This window comes from Salvelinus sp. IW2-2015, linkage group LG17, assembly GCF_002910315.2.
Source record: "Salvelinus sp. IW2-2015 linkage group LG17, ASM291031v2, whole genome shotgun sequence".
Taxonomy (NCBI): domain Eukaryota; kingdom Metazoa; phylum Chordata; class Actinopteri; order Salmoniformes; family Salmonidae; genus Salvelinus; species Salvelinus sp. IW2-2015.
Window position 1 is genome coordinate 13395351 of NC_036857.1, and position 26494 is coordinate 13421844.

The 26494-nt window shown below is 43.4% G+C and overlaps 1 protein-coding gene across 1 annotated transcript in view; it reads right to left on the reverse strand.

Annotated features, from left to right (window-relative positions):
* Window positions 1-24160, reverse strand: part of sema3bl (sema domain, immunoglobulin domain (Ig), short basic domain, secreted, (semaphorin) 3bl) — a 75367-nt gene extending 51207 nt beyond the window's left edge. Inside the window, exons 1-2 of the mRNA XM_070448174.1 lie at window positions 23760-24160; window positions 3912-4072 (exon numbers count right to left, since the gene is read on the reverse strand). Coding sequence (XP_070304275.1) covers window positions 3912-4072; window positions 23760-23868 — 270 coding nt within the window. The 5' untranslated portion in view covers window positions 23869-24160. The remainder of the gene's footprint in view (window positions 1-3911; window positions 4073-23759) is intronic.
* Between the last annotated feature and the right edge of the window lie 2334 nt (window positions 24161-26494).

A 26494-nucleotide genomic window follows, 5' to 3' on the forward strand; every position in this document is an offset into this window, starting at 1 on the left:
ACGTGCATGTACATGCGTGCTCCTACATTATAGTGCATGCATAGCCATTCATCATAAGAGAGAAAATGACACCTGATACAGGTGCTTTTCTGTAACACAGCTATCATATCATAAATTAATGTTACAGAAAGGATTAGGGCCTCCTCTATAAATCACACTTTATCCCTTTATCGAGCCTGTCTGGAACTGAACCACAATAAATCACTGCCTGCCTGTCTGAAACATGCCTTTTTATGGTCTGAACCACAGAATCAGCCAACCTGATAGTCAACACTGCGCTATTTATACTAATATTCCTTGCCTGGATTCAAATAGGAAGTGCTGTGGTCATCATGTTCTATTTGTCTCTATAACTCCGTCCCTCTGTTTAACCATCCTGACATGTTAGTCATCAACACCAATTGCAAGATAAAGTTTCCTCTATGTCTAGACATTGATCTGGTCAGCTTGGGTTTCTGTGCCTTAGGGCAACTTCTTACCAGAGCTTGGCTGTCAGCGCACTGATTAACTTCCTTTTCCTGTTTGGCTCAGTAGTGTCATCCATTGGCCGGAAAGCCCAGGCACCAGTCAATCATAACAAGCACTGACAAACCCTGGCATGAGCTGGCCAATCAAGGACCTTACTGTGGCATGCATCAAGTAGATCCATGACATACTAAACTACACACAGACCGTATGTTTAAATCTACTCTTATCTAGTCTCTAGTGTGAGTGAAACTAGGGGGACATGTTTGTTAAGAACCGACCACATTTATGGCAACATAAAACAAGTTTGGTTTTACACACAAACACTCCTCAAAAGCTAAAGGTCTATATCGAGCTGCAATCATTTCTGTTTAGAGTAAAATATTTACATGTTAATGTGGCACATTTACATGAGTTTAATAGGCATGTGTTTGTTTTATTTCTGGCATGGTCATTACCATTAAGACTGTATTGAAACAGTTCAAACACTTCCCAAATATGATGCGCCAGAGTGGCTGTTGAAGCTCTTAAGAAGCGGTGGTGGGCAGTGGGCAGTGGGCAGTGAGCTGTGAGCTGTGGGCTGAGGGCAGTGAGTTGTGGGCTGAGGGCAGTGAGTTGTGGGCTGAGGGCAGTGAGCTGTGAGCTGTGGGCTGAGGGCAGTGAGTTGTGGGCTGAGGGCAGTGAGCTGTGAGCTGTGGGCTGAGGGCAGTGAGTTGTGGGCTGTGGGCAGTGAGCTGTGAGCTGTGGGCAGTTGGCAGTGGGCAGTGAGCTGTGAGCTGTGGGCAGTTCACAGGCAAACCTGGTCTCTGTGAACTCATCTCTCCAACTCATCCATGTTTGTTTCTCCCTGTCAAAGACTAGTGGGCCCAGCCAGACTGAGCCTAAGAGTATAGACATTACTAATAGTGAGTTGACTTAAAATCTACATAAAATGTATATAGTATGTATAAGCTGGAAATACAGGCCTAAGCGTTGTTGTTCACTAGTTTGCTCCAATTGAGGGAGGGGTGGTAGGGTTGGAGGGTAATAAAGGAAATATGTATTTTTTTAAAGATATGTATATACAGTTGAAGTAGGAAGTTTACATAGACTTAGGTTGGATTCATTAAAACTCGTTTTTGAACCACTCCACAAATTTCTTGTTAACAAACTATAGGTTTTGGCAACTCGGTTAGGACATCTACTTTGTGCATGACACAAGTCATTTTCCAACAATTTGTTACAGACAGATTATTTCACTTATAATTCACTGTATCACAATTCCAGTGGGTCAGAAGTTAACATACACTAAGCTGACTGTGCCGTTAAACAGCTTGGAAAATTCCAGGATTGATGTCATGGCTTTATAAACTTCTGATAGGCTAATTGACATAATTTGAGTCAATTGGAGGTGTACCTGTGGATGTATTTCAAGGCCTACCTTCAAACTCAGTGCCTCTTTGCTTGACATCATGGGAAAATCAAAAGAAATCAGCCAAGACCTCAGAAAAACAATTGTCGACCTCCACAAGTCTGGTTCATCCTTGGGAGCAATTTCCAAATGCCTGAAGGTACCACTTTCATCTGTACAAACAATAGTACGCAAGTATAAACACCATGGGACCACGCATATATGTATATGCTACCAAATACTAATTGAGTGTATGTAAACTTCTGACCCACTGGGAATGTGATGAAAAAAAGTAAAGCTGAAATAAATCACTCTCTCTACTATTATTCTGACATGTTCACATTCTTAAAATAAAGTGGTGATCCTAACTGTCACGCCCTGGCCATAGAGAGGGTTTTAGTCTCTATTTTGGTTAGGCCAGGGTGTGATTAGGGTGGGCATTCTATGTGTTATATTTCTTTGTTTTTGGCTGAGTGTGGTTCCCAATCAGAGGCAGCTGTCTATCGTTGTCTCTGATTGGGAATCATACTTAGGCAGCCTTTTCCCAACTGTGTTTTGTGGGTAGTTGTTTTCTGTTTAATGTTGCTGTRCCTTACAGGACTGTTTCGTTTCTCACTTTGTTATTTTGCTTGAGTGTTGTTGGTTAATAAATTATCATGAACACGTACCACGCTGCGCTTTGGTCCACTTCTTCAGACGAGCGTTACACTAACTGACCTAAGACAGGGAATTGTTACTAGGATTAAATGTCAGGAATTGTGAAAACTGAGTTTAAATGTATTTGGCTAAGGTGTAACTTCCGACTTCAACTGTATTAATATATGTATGTATATGTATGAATATATGTATGTATATGTATGTATATATATATGTGTATGTATATGTATGTATATATATATATATATATATATATATATATATATATATATATATATATATATATATATATATATATATATATATATATATATGTATATATATATATATATATATATATATATATGTGTGTATGTATATATATATATATATATATATATATATATATGTGTGTATGTATATGCGCCAACGAAATATATGGGGGATTGGAAGTGATGCAGACAATTACATTGATGGAAGCTACAATATATCTGCAATATTAAAACTGATCTACTCCCTACATAATACATTTTTAAAAATATAATAAATAGTGAGGTGACTTTCTAAATGGAGTCTAACAGTATACTGGTACATAGCAGGTTAAGTGATATACAGAGGCAGGGAGGGAGGAGCAGAGAGCTTAGTCTATGATGGAGGACCAGAGAGAAGGAGGGATAGAGGGGGATTAAAGAATTCTAGAGGTAATGATATGTGAGGAGGCTGGAGAAACCTGGGGCTAGGGTTAAGCTTTCTCTCCTGTCTCTCTTTTCAATCGCTCTTTCTCCCTCTGCTACCCTATCAGGTGGGAAACCACAGAGACCTGATAAGAGAACAGTTTAGTGTAAACTCTAGACCAGGAGAAGTGTGACACACACAGGAGGCTGTATATCACAGGGTGAATGAGGACACACAAATACACACACAGACAGACAGACACACACACACACACACACACACACCGCTCAAGCAGTGATTCCCACTAACTCAAACTGTTAAAGTGTTAATCTCTACAGGGATTAAGTTAGGAATCCTAAAATTGGAGCTTGATTAAAGAGAGATATGATTCAGAGACATTTGAGGTTGGTATTCCTGTGTGGCTCAGTTGGTAGAGCATGGCACCTGCAATGCCAGGGTTGTGGGTTTGATTCCCACAAGGGACCAGTACAAAAAAGTATGACTTATGCACTCACTACAGTAAATTTCTCTGGATAAGAGTGTCTGTTAAATGACTATATGGAATCCTGGTGAGATGTTCATGCCACCCTTGTCAGCAGCTCAAACAACACAAACTCAATGGGGGAGTTTAGGAATAATTATATATATGTGGGGTTTATTGTACATGAGTTGGCGAGTACGGAGAGGGGTTTAAACCCCCATTGGCCTATCGGTACAGTATGTATTACAGGGAACATGGACTCACCTCTTTGGAGTCCAGGTTGGTATGGTCCAGTCTCAGGGAGTAGAGGACGTCTTTGCCCCCCAGGAACAGGCGGTCATGGTACTCGTCCAGAAACACAGCGCTCAGGGAAAGCTGACCGTGGTGACCACTGAAGATAGAGGACCGGTTGGTGGCTACAAGGTCTGTGGGAGGAGGAGGTGAAGGAGGATGGATGGATGGATGGATGCGGAGAAGAACAGAGTGAGCATGTGAAGATATATAAACCCAGTGGGGGAAAAAAAACTAAGCAAAACATCAATATGCAGTAGGTCAAGGAGGTGATGTCATCTCTGCCACTTGAAAAGGTTAGGTACACCGTGTGTGGGTCCTGGAAGAAATCTGACCTGACCTGGTCTCCATTCATGGAGTACGTAGAAACCCATTGGTTGAATCATGTTGTTTCCACATCATTTAGTTGAATAGATGTTGAATTGATGTCTGTGACCTGTGAGGAGCCTGCCGTTTAGATTATGTCTCTGTTGTATTTCAGCACATGCAGTCATGTCCTATGTTAATAGCCATACTGTGCAAATATGGAGTAACCTGTTCTTAATGATGTTTCTCTTTCTTTTTTGTATGCAATACATCAATATGGAGGACTACTATAAATCTGCTCAATATGCTGAAGAAAAGTCAGTTTGTGATTAAGATGGAATTTGGGTTGTTGTTCTGGGTGGGCTCCCTGCTGGGAAGGAGATCTCCATGTTTGTTCAAAGGTATTCAGGGGTCTTCCAGAACATTAGAGAACTGGAAGGTTTGGCTCAGSTAGAGAATGACTCAGTGTTCTGTGTTCTGAGATGACAAATAAAGATCAATAGCAGTTTGAGTGGAGTCCCGTGCTTCCTTCTACTTTACAGTGTTTATAGGATGTCCTACGCCTGTAATACACATTAGTTGCAGAAAGAGTTATCTGGGCTTGACATGGAACGCGCTACTCTGAGGTACACCACCCATCAACACATACGCATGTTTGCTCGCATGCGCGCACACACACGCAAAAACACACACACTAAAAACAAATGGTTCTATATACAGTGTCCTCTGAAAGCGTTCAGACCTCTTGCCTTTTCCACATATTGATACGTTACAGCCTTATTCTAAAATTGATTAAATAGATTTTTCCCCTTATCAATCTACACACAATTCCCCACAATAACAAAGAAAAAACAGGTTTTAGACATTTTCTTTATAAAAAATATATGGTAATATAAAATATCACATTTACATCAATATTCAGACCCTTTACTCAAGTACTTTTGGCAGGGATTACAGCATAGAGTCTTCTTGGGCATGACACTACAAGCTTGTATGACGCTACAATCTGTATTTGTGGAGTTTCTCCCATTCTTCTTTACCGATCATCTCAAGCTCTTTCAGGTTGAATGGGGAGCATCGCTGCACAGCTGTTTTTAGGTCTCTCCAGAGATGTTMGATCRGGTTCAAGTCCGGGCTCAGGCTGGGCCACACAAGGACATTCAGAGACTTGTCCCGAAGCCACTCCTGCTTTGTCTTGGCTGTGTGCTTAGGGTCATTGTCCTGTTGGAAGGTGAACCTTCGCCCCAGTCTGAGGTCCTGAGCAATCTGGAGCAGGTTTTCATCAAGGATCTCTCTGTACTTTGCTCCGTTCATCTTTGCCTCGATGCTGACTAGTCTCCTAGTCCCTGCCATTGAAAAACATCCCTACAGCATGTTGCCACCACCATGCTTCACCGTAGGGATGGTGCATTCAGGTCAAAGAGTTCAATCTTGGTTTCATCAGACCAGAGAATCTTGTTTCTCATGGTCTGAGAGTCTTTAGGTGCCTTTTGGCAAACTCCAAGCGGGCTGTCATGTGCCTTTTACTGAGGAGGGGCTTCCGTCTGGCCACTTTACCGTAAAGGCCTGATTGGTGGAGCGCTGCAAAGATGGTTGTCCTTCTAGAAGATTCTGCCATATCCACAGAGGAGCTCTGGAGCTCTGTCAGAGTGGCCATCGGTTTCTTGGTCACCTCCCTGACCAAAGCCTTTCTCCCMGGCCGGCCAGCTCTAGGAAGAGTCTTGGTGGTTCCAAACTTCTTTCATTTAAGAATGATGGAGGCCACTGTGTTCTTGGGGACCATCAATACTGCAGAAATGTTTTGGTAACCTTCCCCTCATCTGTGCCTCGACACAATCCTGTCTCTGAGCTCTACGGACAATTCCTTCGACCTCATGGCTTGGTTTTTGCTCTGACATGCACTGTCAACGGTGGGACCTTATATAGACAGATGTGTGCCTTTCCAGATCATGTCCAATCAATTGAATTTACCACAGGTGGACTCCAATCAACATCTCAAGGATGATCAATGGAAACAGGATGCACCTGAGCTCAATTTCGAGTCTCATAGCAAAGAGTCTGAATACGTATGTATATCATTTCTAAAAAACAGTTTTCACTTTGTCATTAYGGGGTGTTCTGTGTAGATTGCTGAGAATTTATTTAATTTAATCCATTTAATCCAACATAACAAAATGTGGAAAAAGTCAAGGGGTCTGAATACTTTCCGAAGGCACTGTAGTGCCATATAAGGGTTATTTGGCTTGTAACCCTAGTGGAACCCATTTTGGCATTATATGGGGAAAAAATGTGAAGGTTCTATACATAACCATGCTCATACGGTTCTAAATGGAACCTGTATGGTTTCATAAATAACCCTTTCCTAAGGTTCTATAAAGAACCATAAGAAAACGTTTGTATTCTTTATATTTCATTTCTAGTTTATTAGCCATATTATATTGTTAAACGCCCATAGGTGTTATTATTGTGTTTATTAGTAAGTTCATTCAGCTGTGCTAGCTCTGGAATGGCTGGCGTTCCCTGTGCAGGAAATGAAGAACTACTGACTTAGTCAACCATTCTCAATTGACATAAGACCATACGTGAGTTTTTCACAAGACACCATCACTGGCCATAGTCATATACAGTACAACGTGTTTCTATTTACATTTCAGTCATTTAGCAGACAGAGCGACGTACAGTCGTTAGTGCATATATTTTCATATTTGTTCGTCCTGATCCCCAGTGGAAACTGAACCCACAACCCTGGCATTGCAAGTGCCATGCTCTACCAACTGAGCCAAATGAGACTGTCGTAGCATAACACAACAGATTATATCAACTGGAATGACACTACCCTTCGTCACTAAAAGAGGAAACAATCATATTTTGAACTGAAAATAACCATTGAAGGCCTCAAAGGGTTATTTGGGTCAGTATGGTTCCATACTGAAGAATCACCCAAAGAACCCTTGAGGAACCCTACTTTTTAGTGTGCACAGTATCCACTCAGGGCCTTCTTCTTACTGGCTCACCTCTACAGTGCAGACCCAGATCGACCAAACACACGCAGACCATAAACATAGAGCACAGTAGGGAGGCCAGGCATGCTCCCCTGACATCTTGGCTGGAGTGTTGTAAGAGAAGACAGAAAAAGTGTGTGTGGTGTGGGTGTGTGAAAAGGGGTGTGTGTTGTGTGTGTGTGTGTGTGTGTGTGTGTGTGTGTGTGTGTGTGTGTGTGTGTGTGTGTGTGTGTGTGTGTGTGTGTGTGTGTGTGTGTGTGTGTGTGTGTGTGTGTGTGTGTGTGTGTGTGTGTGTGTGTGTGTGTGTGTCGTGGTCTCTGTGTAAGTGTGTGAATGTTTGCCAGACTGGTCTGTACACATCAGATCTCCCTTTTCCCAAAACCAATCGAGAGTCAGGGGGTGGAACTCAGACAGAGAGAGAAAGAGAGAGAGAGAGAAAATCGTTTGATCTCTAACCATCAGATCAGAAGCACTGAGCGCTGAGCTCATTAAAAGGCAGAGTGGTACCTGAGGTATTATTCAGTTCAGGGAATGTTGTAATTACATTCAAACATCTCTTCAGCCTGCCACTTCTACTCTTTAATGTCTCACAGACATTAGTTCACTGTTGGATCTCCAGCTATTCTGGCAACAACATCAAATAACAAACACATCTACAGCTCTCTCTTGCAAGAGTGGACTAGATACGCAGTTCAAGTTCGATGTGATTGTGGTTGTATTTTTGCCAGATCAGCCCAGTGTGTGTCTGGGGGGGGGGGGGGGCTCCTCTCTCTTCTGTGTGCTCGGTGGGGGTTTTGTGTGGGGTGTGTGTGTGTCTCTCTCCTGTGTCTTGTGGGACCTAACGCCCAGAACTCTGTAGGGCCACACGGATGGACAAGGTGTCGCGTGGTACAGAGGGGACCTTGTGCATCACTAGCGAACACTGAGGAGCACTGAGTGACAGGGGCTCGTCTATCAGCTGTGTGTGTTTGTGTGTTTGTGCATGCGCGGAAAGGTAGAGAACTCAGTAGAGAAGTAGAGGAAGTGACATGTGGAGTGATGACAGACATGCAGAGAGCACAATAAACCTTATATACACTGATGATATCATATAAGCTCTATGCATTGGTCTACCCAAGTACATAAACACTATTACAGATTTTAACAACCAACTAAACACAAACACACCACACACAACAACAGTTATCCCTCATCACCATAATGAATTGTAGAAAGCATTGGAGAACACTTTTCACTTTACAGTGTTTTTCCCCTCATATATTTCCTAATTGTCAATAAATGTATATGAATGGAAAAGCTGAGGTGGCACGAGTCAGACCCAACCCCTTAATTGGAATCTGATGAAACAATCGCTACAGCAGAAGCCAAACAACAGGGCTGCCTGTTATTAAGACCTTATAAAATTATTGGAAGCCTTTTCAAAGACTAAGCCTACCTCTCAGCAGAACGCAGCCTAAGGTACCACTGACTCAGCATACAGACATACTGATGACGGACAAACTGACAGACAGGAGATCTAACTCACAGACACAAAAACAGATCCTGTAGACATGAGCATCAACAGGAGAAATAGGGAGGGGGGGAGGGGGTACTGGACCTACATTCCTAACAGACAGGGAAGCATAGCGATAAGTACAGATGAGGGCCACAAGGCCACAGGTGACATATGTACAGTATATATATATATATATATAATATATAGTATATTATATATATATATATATATATATATATATATATATATACTGGAGACAGACAGGTTAGCAAATACAGACAGTACAGAAGAGAGATACCTAGAGAGGTAGTAGGGTTGAGACACATGTACAGTATAAGCAGAAGGAAACATCATCAATACTACTCTGTAGCAGATCATGTTACAGACATAGATACAGTGTCCAACTGAACACTTGCAGAAATTCAGTCACTGTTTTCATTTTAAGTTATCAGCGTACACCTGTAAATGCATTTAGGGGTTCAGTGTTTTCCACTGATCTGTATGAGCTGAGGATAGATTTCAGTCTGGAGTGAGTGTTGAAGCCTGAGATAGCCAACTATGAGGTAGAGATCTGTTGCTCTGCTCTCACCTCTGTTTGACAGAGAGGAGTATAGGAAACCTGTCAGTGATGCAGCTCCTACTCCATTCCTTTAGCCACTATCTCCTCTCCCTGTTCCCAAACCCCCCAAACTGAAGATACTGTGCAGTACACATAAAACACACACATGCAAACACACACACACAGAAAGGTGGTGGCGGCAAGCTAATACCTAACAGATTTCAGCTCATCTGTAGCTTGTTATCACTGTAACAGCCTGACGCCTCGGAAAACGGTCATACTTCACACATACACCACACACTTCTCCTCTTTTTCTCCTTCGCTCTCCATCTTCAACTCTCTCTCTTTTTACCTATTTAAAAAACCTCACGACAGCAAAACATCTGCCAAATCATTTAGAACCCTACAGTTACCAAAAAAATAACCCCAAATGTAAAGAACAACATTGTACATACGGAGATACATATGCCACATTTACATTATCGCAATGCTCCAAAATAAGAACATCCTTGCCAAATCTAAGTAATAACCATTTGTTGTCAATGTGTCAAATCTTGATTATCACAGCAAAACCCTCTGCCTTAAATTCAACAAAACTAAAACGAACTATGCTCCTACATGCAGCTTTTAACCAACATCCACTGTCTTCCCATTGCAGTGTCCCATAGACACAAATAAACAGAGAAAGAGGGGTCACTCTCTGTGGGTCTGGGGCTTTGGGAACCAAACACAGCGGCTGGAGACTGGGGAGAGAGAGGAGGGGACCAGGGAGGGTGGGAGTCTATCGAGGGTTCTTCTCCTGTCTCTCCTCCTCCTCCCCTCCTCTTCAGTCTTCATGTTTGTTTATCCAGTGGATTAAGAGTGTAAACATCTGGTCTGGGCCCTTCATCTGGTCGCACTATACTGGCACCCCATAGGCTAATGCCCCGTAATTGTGTGTGTGTGTGTGTGTGTGTGTGTGCGTGCGTGCGTGTGTGCGTGCGTGCGTGCACGTGTGTCTCCACCTCCCTGTCTGGATGGTCCTCAGAGCTGACACCTGAGCCCAGGGATAATATTGATTCAACAGAACACTATAAGACAGCCTGAAATCCCAGACTAACCCAGACTATCCAAATACTAACCCAATACCAATTCAATATTAATGCAGAGTGTCCCTGGTTATGGTCTGTCTGTGTGCTAACCACAACACCATTGACCCAGACGATGCCTCAGCCACCTCAGTGATGCACATTGCCACCAGCCACAAAAACTTTGACATGGAATAATGATGCTCATTGGGCACAGACGTCAGTTCAACGTCTAGTTTTGATTTACATTTGGTTGAGTTGTTAATTAACATGAATGCAACTTGAAATCTACAACTAATGTCACCATATCATTGGATTTACGTTAAAAGTTGGGTGAAAAGACGAAATGCCCTTACGTTGATGACTTTTTGCAAGTCCAATCAGATTTCCGCGTTGCTTCAACGACATCACATAGATTTTGGGGGTTGGAATTACGTGGAAACAACGATGAGTTAACCAGTTTTGCCCAATGGTAACCTCTGACCAACTCCAGGATTGGGGAAAAACTCACAAAACATTCAACATGCAATTTCCTACATTCTCTGTAACCATAACATCCAATCACTTCTGTGAAATTGTACTCAATACAGATCCTCTGGATGCCTTAGCCAATAAATATAATATTCAAATAGTGAATATAAATAAATATTCAGAGAGAGAGAGAGAGAGAGAGGCTGGTGAAAAGTAGGCTGTGTGTGAGGGAGTGCTCAAGCTCTTGTATCTGACTGTATCATCTATAGGTACAAATTGAGCCCCAAGCCAAGCAGTGTTAGTAGTTCGTGTGTTAAGGGCTGGCTGGAGGAGTGTTATTCTGAGCTCAGGGTTAGGGATGAGGGGGTGATGGGCGAGGGGCAGAGGAGGGGGGCACATCTGATGCCCATTAGACCCCCGGGGCCACACCCTGGTGAAACAGTCACATCCCTTCTCTCTCTCTCTTCTCTCCTTCACTCGTTCTTCATGGTACACTCACATCCCTTCTCTCTCTCTATTCTCTCCTTCACTCATTCTTCATGGTACACTCACATCCCTTCTCTCTCTCTATTCTCTCCTTCACTCGTTCTTCATGGTACACTCACATCCCTTCTCTCTCTCTATTCTCNTCCCTTCTCTCTCTCTATTCTCTCCTTCACTCGTTCTTCATGGTACACTCACATCCCTTCTCTCTCTCTATTCTCTCCTTCACTCGTTCTTCATGATACACTCACATCCCTTCTCTCATTGTCTCCATCTCATGCCTCATCTCATGCCTCTCATCGCTACATCTCTAGCCCACCTACTCCCTCCATCTGACAGGTTCACACACACTGTAAAAAAAGATTGTAAGGCAACTAGCTGCAATAGGATTGTAAGTTTGCCTAAAATTTGGTAATATAGCTGAACCAACATACATTCTCAAGTTGAATTGTATGATCACTCAATTTTGAAATGTAGGTTGAGTTAAGATACAATTCAACTTGAGAATGTATTCTACGTTATTTGCATATTTCTCAGAGGCCTTGCCAAGATTGATTATTGAGCTACCTAAATCACATGAACTGGAACAGCCATCTCACTATCGGGTAAGTAAGTCCAATAACTAACAAATTTCATTCGTTTAGAAAAATGTATGATATTTATCGCTGTGTGGCATAAGTTTAATCAACTAATCAAAGTACCTGTAAAAACAGTTATTTTAAAAAAATATTCTGAAAAATCAACCTGCAAGAAAAAATGGTGGGAAATATGATAATGATGAGTGTAGTTTTGAGTGATTTTGAGCAAACATGAATTTGTAATTTTACTCAACAAGCTTGTTGATATTCAGCTCATTTTGAGCAGAGTTTGCTGAGTAAACAATCTTTAACACATTAGCTCAAATTCTTGTCCTTTTGAAGTAAACTCAACTCACAGAAGAACGCTGTTTAAACAATTGGTTAAATGGCTTTTTTTATAGTGCACCCACATACAAAGAGACACAATCACACACACACACACACACACACAACACACACACACACACACACACACCACACACACACAACACACACACACACACACACACACACACACACACACACACACGCGCACACAGTCTTGTATAACTAACCTTGTGGACACACACAATTCAGTCCCATTCAAAATCCTATTTTCCCTAACCCTAAACCTAACCCTAACCCTAAACCTAAACCCAACCCTAGCTCCTAACCCTATCCATAAACTTAATTCTAAAACKAATCCTAACCTTAACCCTAAACCCTATATAAATAGCATTTGCTCTTGTGGGGACTAACAAAATGTCCCCAGTTGGTCAAATGTTTGTTAATTTACTATTCTTGTGGGGACTTCTAGTCCACACAAGTATAGATAAACACGTGCACACACACATACACACACACACTAAAGTTATTACACTACTAAAAGACTTCCCAGGCCAATGTTCCTTGTTTTAGCACTGCTGTATATTATTACTGTGTGCCAAGAATGGCAGGAATCTGGGTCTACACACAAATCAACCCTCCCACCTCCTCCTCCATCTTTTCCACATTGTCCGGACTACCCACCCCCTCCTCTGTGCACGGACCCACAGGGGACCCACTTGGCAGGGCTGCCACCATTATCTGTGTCCACCTGCCCCACCACAGATGCCCGTGACACATGAAAGCCCTGTATTTTCTGCCCACGTGTCCTTTACCATCTCCGGGGCTGTCATATATAACCGACCGCAGAATCATACACACACAAGTAAGCAAACATGCACGCACACACAGACACACACGAAAACAACAAATTCACGCAGAAAAACATCTGCTATATATCATCCCCAGAGCTGTTCTTTCCTAATTAGATCATATTTACAGGGAAGATCTCAACTGCATTCTCCTCACGTCCTCTCTCCTCGTCTCCTTCTCAAAACCCATTGGATGAGAATGCCAGAGGTCCCTCCCCTCTGAGCTTCTCCTCCAATGGGTTTTGAGAAGGAGAAGAGAAGAAAGGAGAGAGGACGCAAGGAGTATGCAAACGAGATTCTTCCACAGTGTATGGAGACTGTGAATCTGTATGGGGTCTATTATGGCTACATGAGTCTATGGGACAGAAGTCAGGTGTTTGTCTTGGCTGGTGACACAATACTCTGGGTTACTGCTTACTGGTAGGGACCTGGTCTTTCTATGGTATTATATGGTGAAACTCTACACTGAGTATGTGTGAGGGAGTGCCTGTGTGTCTGTTTGACAGAGAGAGTAATGTATATAGACACATTGACTGTGCGTTGGACCTGCCCTCAACTCCTAAGCTCGTTTTTTTGCTTCTTAAAGAACACATTTAGTCATTCTATGTCTACGACCTCACATAGTGTTGTTTGACCTCTGTGTTGTCCTCAGTGGAGACAGAAGTTGTCCCTGTGGATTCTGAGGTAGAGCTGTAGTACATTCTTCACACCACTGCCAGGGCTCTGTCAGAAGACATCCACTGGACACTGACACACACACGTGCACACACACACACACACGTGCACACACACACAGAGGAACATCTCTCTTATCAGTCGTCTCAGGACGCTTATCTGACAGGGTCACACGATCCCCCTATAGAGCCAACCAGAAAAGGGGGGAGAGGGAGAGGGGGGTAGAGGGTGACCTCAGCACCCCGGATCTCAATCAACCCCTTGTCAGAAGGACAGCCAACTCACTGTAAACCTCACCAATGACTTTCACAGTGGAGTGAGGTTTCACCCAAAACTCAGTCCAAACCCTACTGGCTCACACACAGTGCTCATAAAACACCCTAAACCTGGAATTATGGAGGAATTTGGGCTGAATTGGGAATGGCTGGTATGGAGGGCCGTGAAATGGGACAGGCATGTGATGATACGTCCAATAAGATGGTCCATCATCTGTCAAATGTTCTAGTGCTTCCCAACAAGGTGGGTCAGAACCAGGCCACTTCTGGAGGGTCTAGAGGGGTACTGGAATGCCCAGTCCAGTCCAGGCTAGTCTTGCCAGACCCTGCTGAGAAGGTCTCCCTCCTCCTCTCTCTCTCTCTGTAATGAAGAAATGACCCTCGTAAACACTAGTAGGCAGGTAGTCTCCCTGGCCCCTGTACCAGCTGACTCTCCCTATCAGAGCCAGGCAGCACCCCATGTTGAGCTACTCTCTTAATTAACACACACGTGGCCTGTATGGAGGATTGGCTCAAGTATCAGTTAACGGCGGCCTATGTAATCGCCAGGAGTGCTGAGGTAATGAACGCAGTGTGTGTGTGTGTGTGTTTGTGGTTTGTGTGCGTGTGTGCGTGCGTGCGGCGCCTATATGTGTGTGTGCAGTCGTGCGTCTGTATCCTATAAATATCAATAACTAAACTCAGCAAAAAAAGAAAAGTCCCTTTTTCAGGACCCTGTCTTTCAAAGATAATTTGTAAAAATCCAAATAACTTCACAGATCTTCATTGTAAAGGTTTTAATGCTTAATGGGAAACAGTGAACATGCACCTGTGGAACGGTCGTTTAGACACTAACAGCTTACACACGGTAGGCAATTAAGGTCACAGTAATGAAAACTTAGGACACTGAAGAGGCCTTTCTACTGACTCTGAAAAACACCAAAAGATAGATGCCACGGGTCCCTGCTCATCTGCGTGAACGTGCCTTAGGCATGCTGCAAGGAGGCATGAGGACTGCAGATGTGGCCAGGGCAATACATTGCAATGTCCGTACTGTGAGACGCCTAAGACAGCGCTACAGGGAGACAGGACGAACAGCTGATCGTCCTCGCAGTGGCAGACCACATGTGACAACACCTGCACAGGATCGGTACATCCAAACTTCACACCTGCGGGACAGGTACAGGATGGCAACAACAACTGCCCGAGTTACACCAGGAACGCACAATCCCTCCATCAGTGCTCAGACTGTCTGCAATAGGCTGAGAGAGAATGGACTGAGGGCTTGTAGGAATGTTGTAAGGCAGGTCCTCACCAGACATCACCGGCAACAACGTCACCTATGAGCACAAACCCACCATCACTGGACCAGACAGGACTGGCAAAAAGAGCTCTTCACTGATGAGTCGTGGTTTTGTCTCACCAGGAGTGATGGTCGGATTCACGTATATCGTCGAAGGAATGAGCGTTACACCAAGGCCTGTACTCTAGAGCGGGATCGATTTGGAGGTGGAGGGTCCGTCATGGTCTGGGGCAGTGTTTCACAGCATCATCGGACTGAGCTTGTTGTCATTGCAGGCAATCTCAACGCTGTGCGTTACAGGGAAGACATCCTCCTACCTCATGTGGTACCCTTCCTGCAGGCTCATCCTGACATGACACTCCAGCATGACAATGCCACCAGCCGTACTACTCGTTCTGTGCATGATTTCCTGCAAGACAGGAATGTCAGTGTTCTGCCATGGCCAGTGAAGAGCCCTTTTTCTCAATCCCATTGAGCACGTCTGGGACCTGTTGGATCAGAGGGTGAGGGCTAGGGCCATTCCCCCCAGAAATGTCCGGGAACTTGCAGGTGCCTTGGTGGAAGAGTGGGGTAACATCTCACAGCAAGAACTGGCATATCTGGTGCAGTCCATGAGGAGGAGATGCACTGCAGTACTTAATGCAGTTGGTGGCCACACCAGATACTGACTGTTACCCCCCGCTTTGTTCAGGGACACATTATTCAATTTCTGTTAGTCACATGCCTGTGGAACTTGTTCAGTTTATGTCTCAGTTGTTGAATCTTGTTATGTTCATACAAATATTTATACATGTTAAGTTTGCTGAAAATAAACGCAGTTGACAGTTAGAGGACCTTTCTTTTTTTGCTGTGTTTCTATCAAATGCAGCGGGCACTGTTGCTCTTGGCACTTCCTGTCAGCAGCTCCAGCATGGAATTAATTTATTGCTGAGCCAATTTTTTATTATTTTCATTTAACCTTTATTTAAGTAGACAAGTCAGTTAAGAACAAATTCTTATTTACAATGACGGCCTAGGAACAGTGGGTTAACTGCCTTGGTCAGGGGCAGAACAACAGATTTTTACCTTGTCAGCTCCGGGATTCGATCTAGCAACCTTTCGGTTATTGGTCCAACGCTCTAACCACTAGACTACCTGCCGCCCCAGAAAGCATGGGGTGATGGGAACCCCCTCTGAGAGCGTTCACAGCGCATGGGGAACAACGTCCGTGTCCCAACAAAGTCCGTGTCCCAATGCAGCCTGCAGTGGGGGGGATTGTTCACAGCGACGCACATCACTGTGAGCGACACGGACTTTGTTCCCTGTGCGCTGTGAACGCTCTCAGAGGGGGTTCCCATCACCCCACTCCTGCTCACCTTTCACTGGCCCACAGCCACACAACTCTGGATCTCTAGTGCAATGACATGGGTAGACACATGTATATACACACACATTACACTAACTGACTAACACACACGCACACAGACAACATACAGACAGAGACTCCATTCCTCATCCAAACTAATTCTACAACACTCAACATTACACCCACACACGTAGCCTCTCACCCAGACCAACACACTGAGACCACAGGACCTTCCTTCCACCCTACCAGTCCTCTGTCTCATTTGCCAAAAGGCAAGAATAACATTCTCGGCTTCCTGTGTTCACTGCACTGAACATCAGCCAATAGGAGAAATCAGAGAATCAGAGAATTAGATGTGACGTTCAATCAATGTGATTACAGTAGTAATCAAACTACTACCCCCCCCCCCCCCCCCACCTTCCTCCAGCTCCCCAGACCCCCAGTACCATAGCCCAATGGGACCCCCAGGACCACGGCCCTGCGACCCCAATTGAAACTGTAGCCCCGTTCACTAACTCTCTCACCGGGTCAACTAGCCAGGGCCAACCCCACCAGCAGTCAGAAAATATACAAAACCCACTCACTCCTCATAGAGTAGCAGTGAAAGCAGGGATTGCTGTAGGTTCAAAGCCTAAAGTAAATACTCCTCCCTCCTCCTCAAACTCCAGACCTATTTTTCTCAAATTTTCTCCCTCCTTTCTTTGCYTGCGCTACGGGCCAAGCAGGACCTTTGGCTCTCTCTTTCTCTCCAATGAAATATGCAGAGGTCTGAGCTGTTTACCCAAGACTAGGAGAGATAGAGCCTTTTATGAAGAAACCGAGAGCCGGCATCAAATCCCTGGCATCCATCACCTTTAAAGAATGAGTTGCACCTAAACAGGAACTAATCCCTTTAAAAAGGCCTATGTGGCATCGATACGAGTCAGAAACAGTTATTCTAGTGTCAAAATTAACTACAAAGTGTAAATAGAATACGTTTTGTCATAAAGTCAGTCTCATCCAAAACAGAGTTTGGATCCTCAGTGATGTCAAGAAATCATACCCCCTTTGCCAAGCTCCACGTGCAAATTGCCCCTCCTCCCTCTTCGGTTCCCTTCATCGATTAATCTGGCCCTGGCACCTGGGTAGGCGTTTACTACTTGCTTTCGTTTTGGAACCGGCTGCCTAAGGGGCATGAGCGAGGGTCCCCATTCAAAGCTCACAGCGAGGTCGACTCAAAACAAAAGTGACGTAATTAGCATATGGAGTAATGAGTGGGATTCTGTGTTTCCAAATGCAAAAGTGATCCCAGTGAAAACTAGTTTGAACATATATTTGATAGAAAAGAGATACTGTTGGTTATGTAACGTTATCATTTGATAATAGTAGTGAGGCAGGCTAGCTAGCTACAGGATGGCTAACGTTAGACTACAAGTCGGATTTGCAAATTAGTTCGTAGCTCATACAAGTATATTCTGTATTTTCTAGGGCAAATCTAAATAATGGATTCAGCTATGGTGGTAGCTAACTCATGTCTGAGTCTGACTAATACAGTGAACTAGGAGCAACAAACCGTAATGGCGTCACCAGCCTAAATCTACTCCAATCTGAAGCTACAATCAGTCTACATCTGTAAAGCATAGAATTAGGGGTTTCCACTAGTTACCAGAGCCACAAAGTCAAAAACAAAAAAGATTAGGGTTAGGCATAAGGTTAACAGTGTGGTTAAGGTTAGGGGACAGTAACATTAGTAGTCTCTAAAAAAACAATACTTTTAGGAAAATGTTTTTTTTATGTTTAGCTCACATCATTTCATTTAAAAGTTCTCATTAAGGTTTCTGTAATATAATAAATGTTTCAAAAACGAATGTAGACATTAATTAATGCTTTCCTATAGCTTCCAAACTCTTTTTTACAATTGAGGAGCACCAACAAGATGGCTGCATGTTGGTTTCAATACAGTGTCCTCAGTAATCCAGCGTTTATACACATCACTGATTTATACATATATACAGTACACACGCACACACACACAAACAATCAAAAATACAGATGACACACAGAGGCTTATGCTGTAATGTATAGTGTGTATATAGACAAACAGACTTGCACAGACACTGTCTCCCTCTCACACACCAACACACACCCACATTGCTAGTCCTCCTTTTATCCTCCTTCCATCGCTATACCACCATCCTCTCCATTCACGCATTCATCAATCCCTCTCTTTTCCCTAACATTCCCTTAACACAGACACAGTCGTCCCTTAACACAGACACAGACACAGTTGTCCTATAGAGCCAGGCCTATAGAGGCCTGCCACACTGACCCAGCTGTTCTCTATGCTGCTGCTTTAGTTTGTTAAATGCTGCGGCTCAGCTGGACCCTAATGGTTCCACAGACAATGATCTACAAAGAGGTTAAAGAAACAGACCAAGAGATGAGTCTATCAGAGAGAGTGTGTGTGTGTGTGTGTGTGTGTGTGTGTGTGTGTGTGTGTGTGTGTGTGTGTGTGTGTGTGTGTGTGTGTGTGTGTGTGTGTGTGTGTGTGTGTGTGTGTGTGTGTGTGTGTGTGTGTGTGTGTGTGTGTGTGTGTGTGTGTGTGTGTGTGTGTGTGTGTGTGTGTGTGCGTGCGCAAGGGAAACGGTGGGAGAAAGGCATGTTACCTAATTAGAGGCAGTGTATAACTCCCAGTGATAGCCACCGCTGGACTGGAAGAAGCCACAGGTCTCTCATGACGGAGCTCCAGCCATGGCTATGTAATCATTACTTCCCAGTCACACTAACATGCCCTTACTAGGACTGGGAGATACTGGGGGTGCTGGGAGTAGAGGGGGTCTGAGGAGAGGTTGTATCTAGGTTGCGTAGAGTTCATAACCCCACCTGCTTTCACTGACTTGATGAGGCATTACAAAAACCCTCTGGTTCCACGTCAAATGATCTGTCCTGCCAAGAAATATGTTTTCTTCAACCTCACTTCATTTTAATTTCCTTTATAGGCATAAAGAAAAACACAACAGGTTTGCCAGAGTCCGGAGAGTATCCATCGGTCTGGCAAGTGGAACTTTTTCTCAGGCTCTTTCTTTCTCTCTTTTATTTTCCCAGTCTCCCCCTCTCTTCTCTCACACATCTCCTGTGTTCCTCTCCCTCTCTCCACTCCTCTGTCGGTGCTGTGTGATCTGACGGTATTGTCGTCTGGGAGCTGTAACTTCAGAGTGCTRCGGCGGAGGTGGCAGACATGGTGACGACAAGGTGACACTTTATCAGGGCTCAGACACCAAACACACACGTGTGAGAGCGCCACAGGGTGTGATAAGAGAAAAGATGACAGCTCTGAGGTGTCGGGCGTCAAGCAGATAGCTACCTGCTACTGTCACCATCCCTGCATACCAGCAGCAAGGCAGCCATCTTGTTTTGTGAGATACTGGAACACACAGACATTGTTGATGGACATTCTAGAACAATCCACCACTCAATGGTAGACTATATTATAAACTGGGTGGTTCGAGTTCTATATCAGACCGTATAGCAAGAGTATGATAAAACATATTTTTACTGTTTTAATTATGTTGGTGTCAGGTATGCGTAAATGGCTGTAAGAGAGTCAGGTGCAGGAGAGCAGATATTGGGTAGCCAACGGAGCCTTTTATTTAGGCGAACCAAAAGCACACGGCAAAGTGAACACGAAATAACAATACGGGTTAACATAACCCAGCGCAACAGACTAACATGCGCATAACATGAAATAGAATAAACAATACCACACAAAGACATGTGGGAAACAGAGAGTTAAATACACAACACATAATGATGGAAATGAGAACCAGGTGTGTGGGAAAACAAATGGAAAATTAAAAATGGATCGGCGATGGCTAGAAGACCGGCGATGGCTAGAAGACCGGCGACGTCGACTGCCGAGCACTGCCCGAACAAGGAGAGGCATCGACTTCAGCAGAAGTCGTGACAGTTGGTAACCAGTTTAAAATAGCAATAAGGCACCTCTGGGCCTAAGGACAGCCATTAGCTGTGGTATATTGGCCATATACCACATCCCTTTGGGCTTTATTGCTTAATTAGAACATCTCCTCAGACTTTCTTGAGCTTCTGCTTTCCTAAAGTGACTCCATAATGACCCTTTTCATGGACACACACTCTAAACACACTCCTGGAGTTGAGCTGAGAGGTAATGCCAGCAGGAGCTAGTCCACTCCAATTCTGTCAATCTCTGTCATACACCAAAACGTTTTACTCCGTATTTCACTCTCAGAGCTGTACAGTATGCTGTTAATTGGTGTGATGAGCCAACTGGATTGGTTTCTGAGACCCCTTTTTCTGCTTTCTGTTTCTAGATTTTTGCAGAAGCCTGGGAACTAGAGAGAGAGGGATGGAAACACCCAACATTCCAGCCTCTGGATCTCCAGACAATGACAGATTATTCAGCTCCTTCTAAATCCCCACTCGAACAACATCTGGAAAACACTGGAAAAACAAACGCATTAATTAATTAAAACAAACAGCCTCTCCATCTGCAGTACTCTGGAAACAAATTGAATCCTTTCAAAATGGGTGATGATGAGGAGCCCTGTGTTTATGTGTGTATTTATGCTTGTGTACATGTGAGCAAGAGAGAGGTGTGTGTGTGTGTGTGTGTGTGTGTGTGTGTGTGTGCGTGTGTGTGTGTGTGTGTGTGTGCGTGTGCGTGCGCGTGTGTGTGTGACTGTTTGCGTCAGTGCATGGGAGCGTGTCCAGGCTTATTTACCCAGCTAAGGTCTACATATGCCTGATGGGGCAGAGGAGGGGGAGGATGGGGAGAAGGGAGGACATGGTGGGAGGTGAGGAGACAGAGGGCCAGGGGGCTGGGGGTCTCCATCTACAAACACTCACCAGCACACACAGAACAGAACAGACCTGGGGCTACAATGACACCCCCTGAGACCCCTAGTACACACCCGGCCCCAGACCCCCATCCCCGGGGACCCAGACCCACTTTAAGAGCCCACCACCAGGGGCTCCCCACTTCACATCACAAACACTGCCTGCTCCGACACCAACCATCCATCCAGCCTGACACCCAGACTAATCACACAGAGCAGGAGGCAGGGGCACCACCAGATACCAACATCAACCAATACCACCAGGGGGCGAAGAGGGTGAGAGGGAGGGGAGGGGGGTATGGGGAAGTGAAGGGGGGAAGGAGTAAAGGGGAGGGTTAGGGGGACCTGGGACTTGGAGTCTTAACAGTCTGATGATTATCTTTGAGTGAAGGAGTAGATGGGAGGAGGGTTGTAACAGATGGAGGGAAGGAGAGGTAGTGGTGATTCAGAGGAAGGGGTGCTGCTTGGTGCCCCTTCCTGCTTTAAATACCCATACTAATTGATTAAATGAGATAATTACACTTTTTCCTTTTTCTAGATTGCCTCTAAAAGGGAAGGATGATATCTCAGGGCTTTATAGTGGGATCTGACTAGGGGAAACTTAGGTCAAGATTTGAGTCAATACCAGCTAAATTTTACAGGTCAGTCAGATGTGCCATTTTTTCAGCAACAGGATAAAGAAAATATGACCATAATTATTTTCTATTGAAAACATCTAGTCCAACAGGGGGAAATCCCTTTTGATTTGTATCACTAATGCTTGCAGACCCACTGGGACTGGAGAAGGGCCATGTTTGTGAACACTGACCAGGAAATTACAACTCTATGTTCCAGCCAAATGAAGCATATACATATATAGGCAGCCTGAGATGACAAAGCTACTCAGGGGTATCACACGTTCAAGGCATGTACAACCATAATCGGTTCCAAATATCTAACCTTGTGAGATTGATTTATCCCACTCCAGTCTATGAGTCGCAGATAAAACAGCAGTTGAATGTAAGTGGTTAGACAATACATTATGAATCCATATATTGTCATAGTTGAGTGTGCGAAGACAGAGCCTAGAGGTTTCCGTCTCGAACAGCAGTGTCCGCTCGCTCTATAAAACTTAATTGCGGCGCAGGAATGGAATAAACGTCTCGCGCGCCACAGTGTGCCAGACCGCAAGGAGGTGAAAATACGCTAAAAATCCCTTCAGGGAGAAAGGTCGGCGATGTATCCACGTTAAAACCAACTAACTAAATGTGGGGCTTCGACTAACCGCTCGCTGCCTACAGTAGACCACAATCAACCATATTTAAACAATCATTTCCCACCTTGACAAGACCCTCCAAGAAGCCTGTGCGTGGGATGTAGGTTATAACACTGAGGAATTAAAATATGTTATAAAACAGGCCTGTGCATTAAAGGTGTGTTGCAAATAATACTGTAGTATTATAGGCCTATGCTTGCACAATTCAGACAATGGGATAAAGGCAATTAAATATATTGGTGTTAATGAAATTATATTCTATGTACTATTGAATTAAATGTAATCGACATAATTTATTGGACAATAAGAAATACAGTATGTTCTAATGTTCAGTTCATGAGTTCAGTTCATGTGTAGGATTTTTGAGAACATTGAAAAAATGTAATAGGCCTAGATACAAAAAAATACAATATTCTATAGGTATATTATAGCTACAAATTTAGCTTCTGAGTGTTTTTAAGAAATTCAGAGACCTCTTAAATTCACACTGTTGCCCACAATTGGGCTCACGCGCTTTGAATGGTCGCGAATCTCTGCTCTGTGGAGAGCCCTGGCGTCTGTGATGTGTCTTGTCGAACACACAGGCGAACACAAACACAAACACACACTAGCATACATTCTTCAACTTTGAGGTGCTTACATGGGAGTGGGTACCCTAATAATGGATAAAAAGCAATAGGCTAAAATTCACATACACGCCCTGGAAAAAGTAATGCACTTGTTCAAACAATTTTGACAGATCATGTTCAAACACCTTGTGCGCATTCTGTCAAAACCTATTTTCAAATGATGACACATAGTTGAAAATGAATAGCCTATTAGGCAATAGAATAATTAAATTATTCCCCAGTTGTAAGCCTAGATCGGTCAAAAACGTTCCTCCCCATCGGGGTCTTAGACGTTGTTGAAATAATAAAACATTTGAAAATAAAAAGGTTATCAATATAGCTGACCAGAAAAATAAATGTGATCAAATTAATGTAGTTGAATGTATTTTTACCTTTGTATGAAAGTCTGAGTCGTGGTACGTTCATCTTGGTAGCTGAGACTGTTGTTAGAAGAAGAGCAAACCGAATCATCCTCTGGCAGAAATATGATAATTCCTTCATGTTTCCTTGGAAATGTCCTTTTGAATTTCGATAGATCTTTGAGTTTGGGAAGTTTTGCAATTCACCTCTGTAACAAACGAATATTTACATTCAAAATTATTGTAGCACTGTATTTTCATAAGTTATAAAACTGTTTGTCATAAACTTGAAGGACTCAGTCACTCCTGTATCTAGACTCCGTGCATAATTGTCTCAGATATTAGTCTGTTCCGGGTCCACCACTCTCTCTGTTCCGGGCTTGACAGCGTGGGTTTGTTTCTACCTCTGAACAGACTTCGCTACAACCCCGCCTTTCTCTGGAGGAGCAAGAGAGCAGAGCAGCAGCCAGCAAAGGGAAGCGTTCTAAGCGACCCGCCTCTCACCAGACACGCTCTCAACGCAAATGCTCATCAGAGAGTCCACTTTACGCACTATGTGATAAATAAGTTTGTTACATTATTTTGTCGATGAGGGGCTGTAATTGAGTAAAGCTCAAAACCTGCGTCTGTTTATGTATTTTAACCTGACATGGAGTGAAACGAATAAATTATCATGGTCTGTGCGCAATAATAATGTGGTATCACTGAGTTTGTCTGCACCATGGGCGTCTGTGCGCGACTTGCGTTAACCCCTTGAGAGCTATTGTAACGTGTGCGGTGCTGTCATTAAGTTGGGGGTACTCCTCCACTCTCCAAATGAGCAGGGGTCTCAAAGGGGTTATGGCTAGGCATTTAAGGTGTCAGGGAAATGGCAATCCATTGCCTTTTGTGGCACTTGTTTCTTCAAGGAAAGGGGTTCCCTCTTCCCTTCTCTTGTACTTGAGGGATTTAATGGCAGTGGTAGTAGCATTTGCAGCTTGATTAAGATATCAATGCAAAATGGAACTGTTCTTGTCCCCATCACCTAAACCTAAGCAATGCATTCCAGTGCTGGCTTAGCCATAGCAACACCTAATTGGAATGGACCAAAGGAACTCTTAACTATAAGGGACCCGAGAGCTTTGCGGCCTTGCATGTATTCAACACCMAAGTTCAGGGAAAAAGTGTGGATGGTTGAATACGGAATGTATAGGAAAGTATGATTGAAGGGGCATTTTAATAAATTGTGATTCTTTTGGTCTGAATTACATTGTTACCAGTGGTGTAAAGTACTTAAGTAAAAATACTTGAAAGTACTACTTAAGTAGTTTTTTTAGGTATCTATACTTTACTATTTATATTTTTGACTACTTTTACTTCACTACATTCCTAAAGAAAATAATCTACTTTTTACTTCATACATTTTCCCTGACACCCAAAAGTACTTGTTACATTTTCAATGCTTAGCAGGACAGGAAAGTGGTTCAATTTACTCACTTATCAAGAGAACATCCCATAGCTATGATTGAGAATGTCAAAGAGAATGTTGAACTGCTTATATTCAGTGTGTGTGTGAGTGTGTGTGTGAGTGTGAGTGTGAGTGTGAGTGTGAGTGTGAGTGTGAGTGTGAGTGTGAGTGTGAGTGTGAGTGTGAGTGTGAGAGAGAGAGTGAGAGAGGGAGTGAGAGTGAGAGAGAGAGAGAGAGAGAGAGAGAGAGAGAGAGAGAGAGAGAGAGAGAGAGAGAGACAGAGAGAGAGAGAATGATTATGTCTGGGTCTGTCTCTATGACTCCATGTCCAATCGGGTCATACTGAGGCCATATTGAACATGCAGACACACACACACAAGTCTGACAGCAGCTATCATCAAGATCGCATGACATAAAACACATTGAAAACAACCACTACACAATTAGATTACGTTTTTATTAAGTCACATGCAGTGTACAGTAAATACTTAAGCTCTAAGCTTAAGTGTGAAGGGAACAATAAAATAAAATAAAAACTAATACATATACTGAACAAAAATATAAACGCAACATGTAAAGTGTTGGTCCCATGTTTCATCAGCTGAAATAAAAGATCCCAGAAATGTTCCATTCGCACAAAAAGCTTATTTCTCTCCAATTTCGTGCAAAAATTTCTTTACATCCCTGTTAGTAAGTATTTCTCCTTTGCCAAGATAGTCCATCCACCTGACAGGTGTGGCATATCAAGAAGCTCATTAAACAACATGATCATTACACAGATGCACCTCATGCTGGGGACAATAAAGGGCCACTCTAAGTTTTGTCACACAACCCAATGCCACAGATGTCTCAAGTTTTGAGAGAGCGTGTCTGTCTGTATTAAAGCCCTTTTGTGGGGAAAACAAATTCTGATTGGCTGGGCCAATCCCGGTAATGATATGATATGACAACAGCCAGTGAAAGTGCAGGGCGCCAAATTCAAAACAACAGAAATCTCATAATTAAAATTCCTCAGACATACTGAGGATGTTTCTTATACCACTTTAAAGGTAATCTTGTTGTTAATCCCACCAAAGTGTCCGATTTCAAATATGCTTTCAGCGAAAGCACTACAAACGATTAAGTTAGGTCACACCAAACCACAATAAGCACAGCCATTTTTCCAGCGAAAGATAGCAGTCACAAAAAGCAGAAATATAGCTAAAATGAATCACTAACCTTTGATGATCTTCATCAGATGACACTCATAGGACTTCATGTTACACAATACATGCATGTTTTGTTTGATAAAGTTCATATTTATATAAAGAAATCTGAGTTT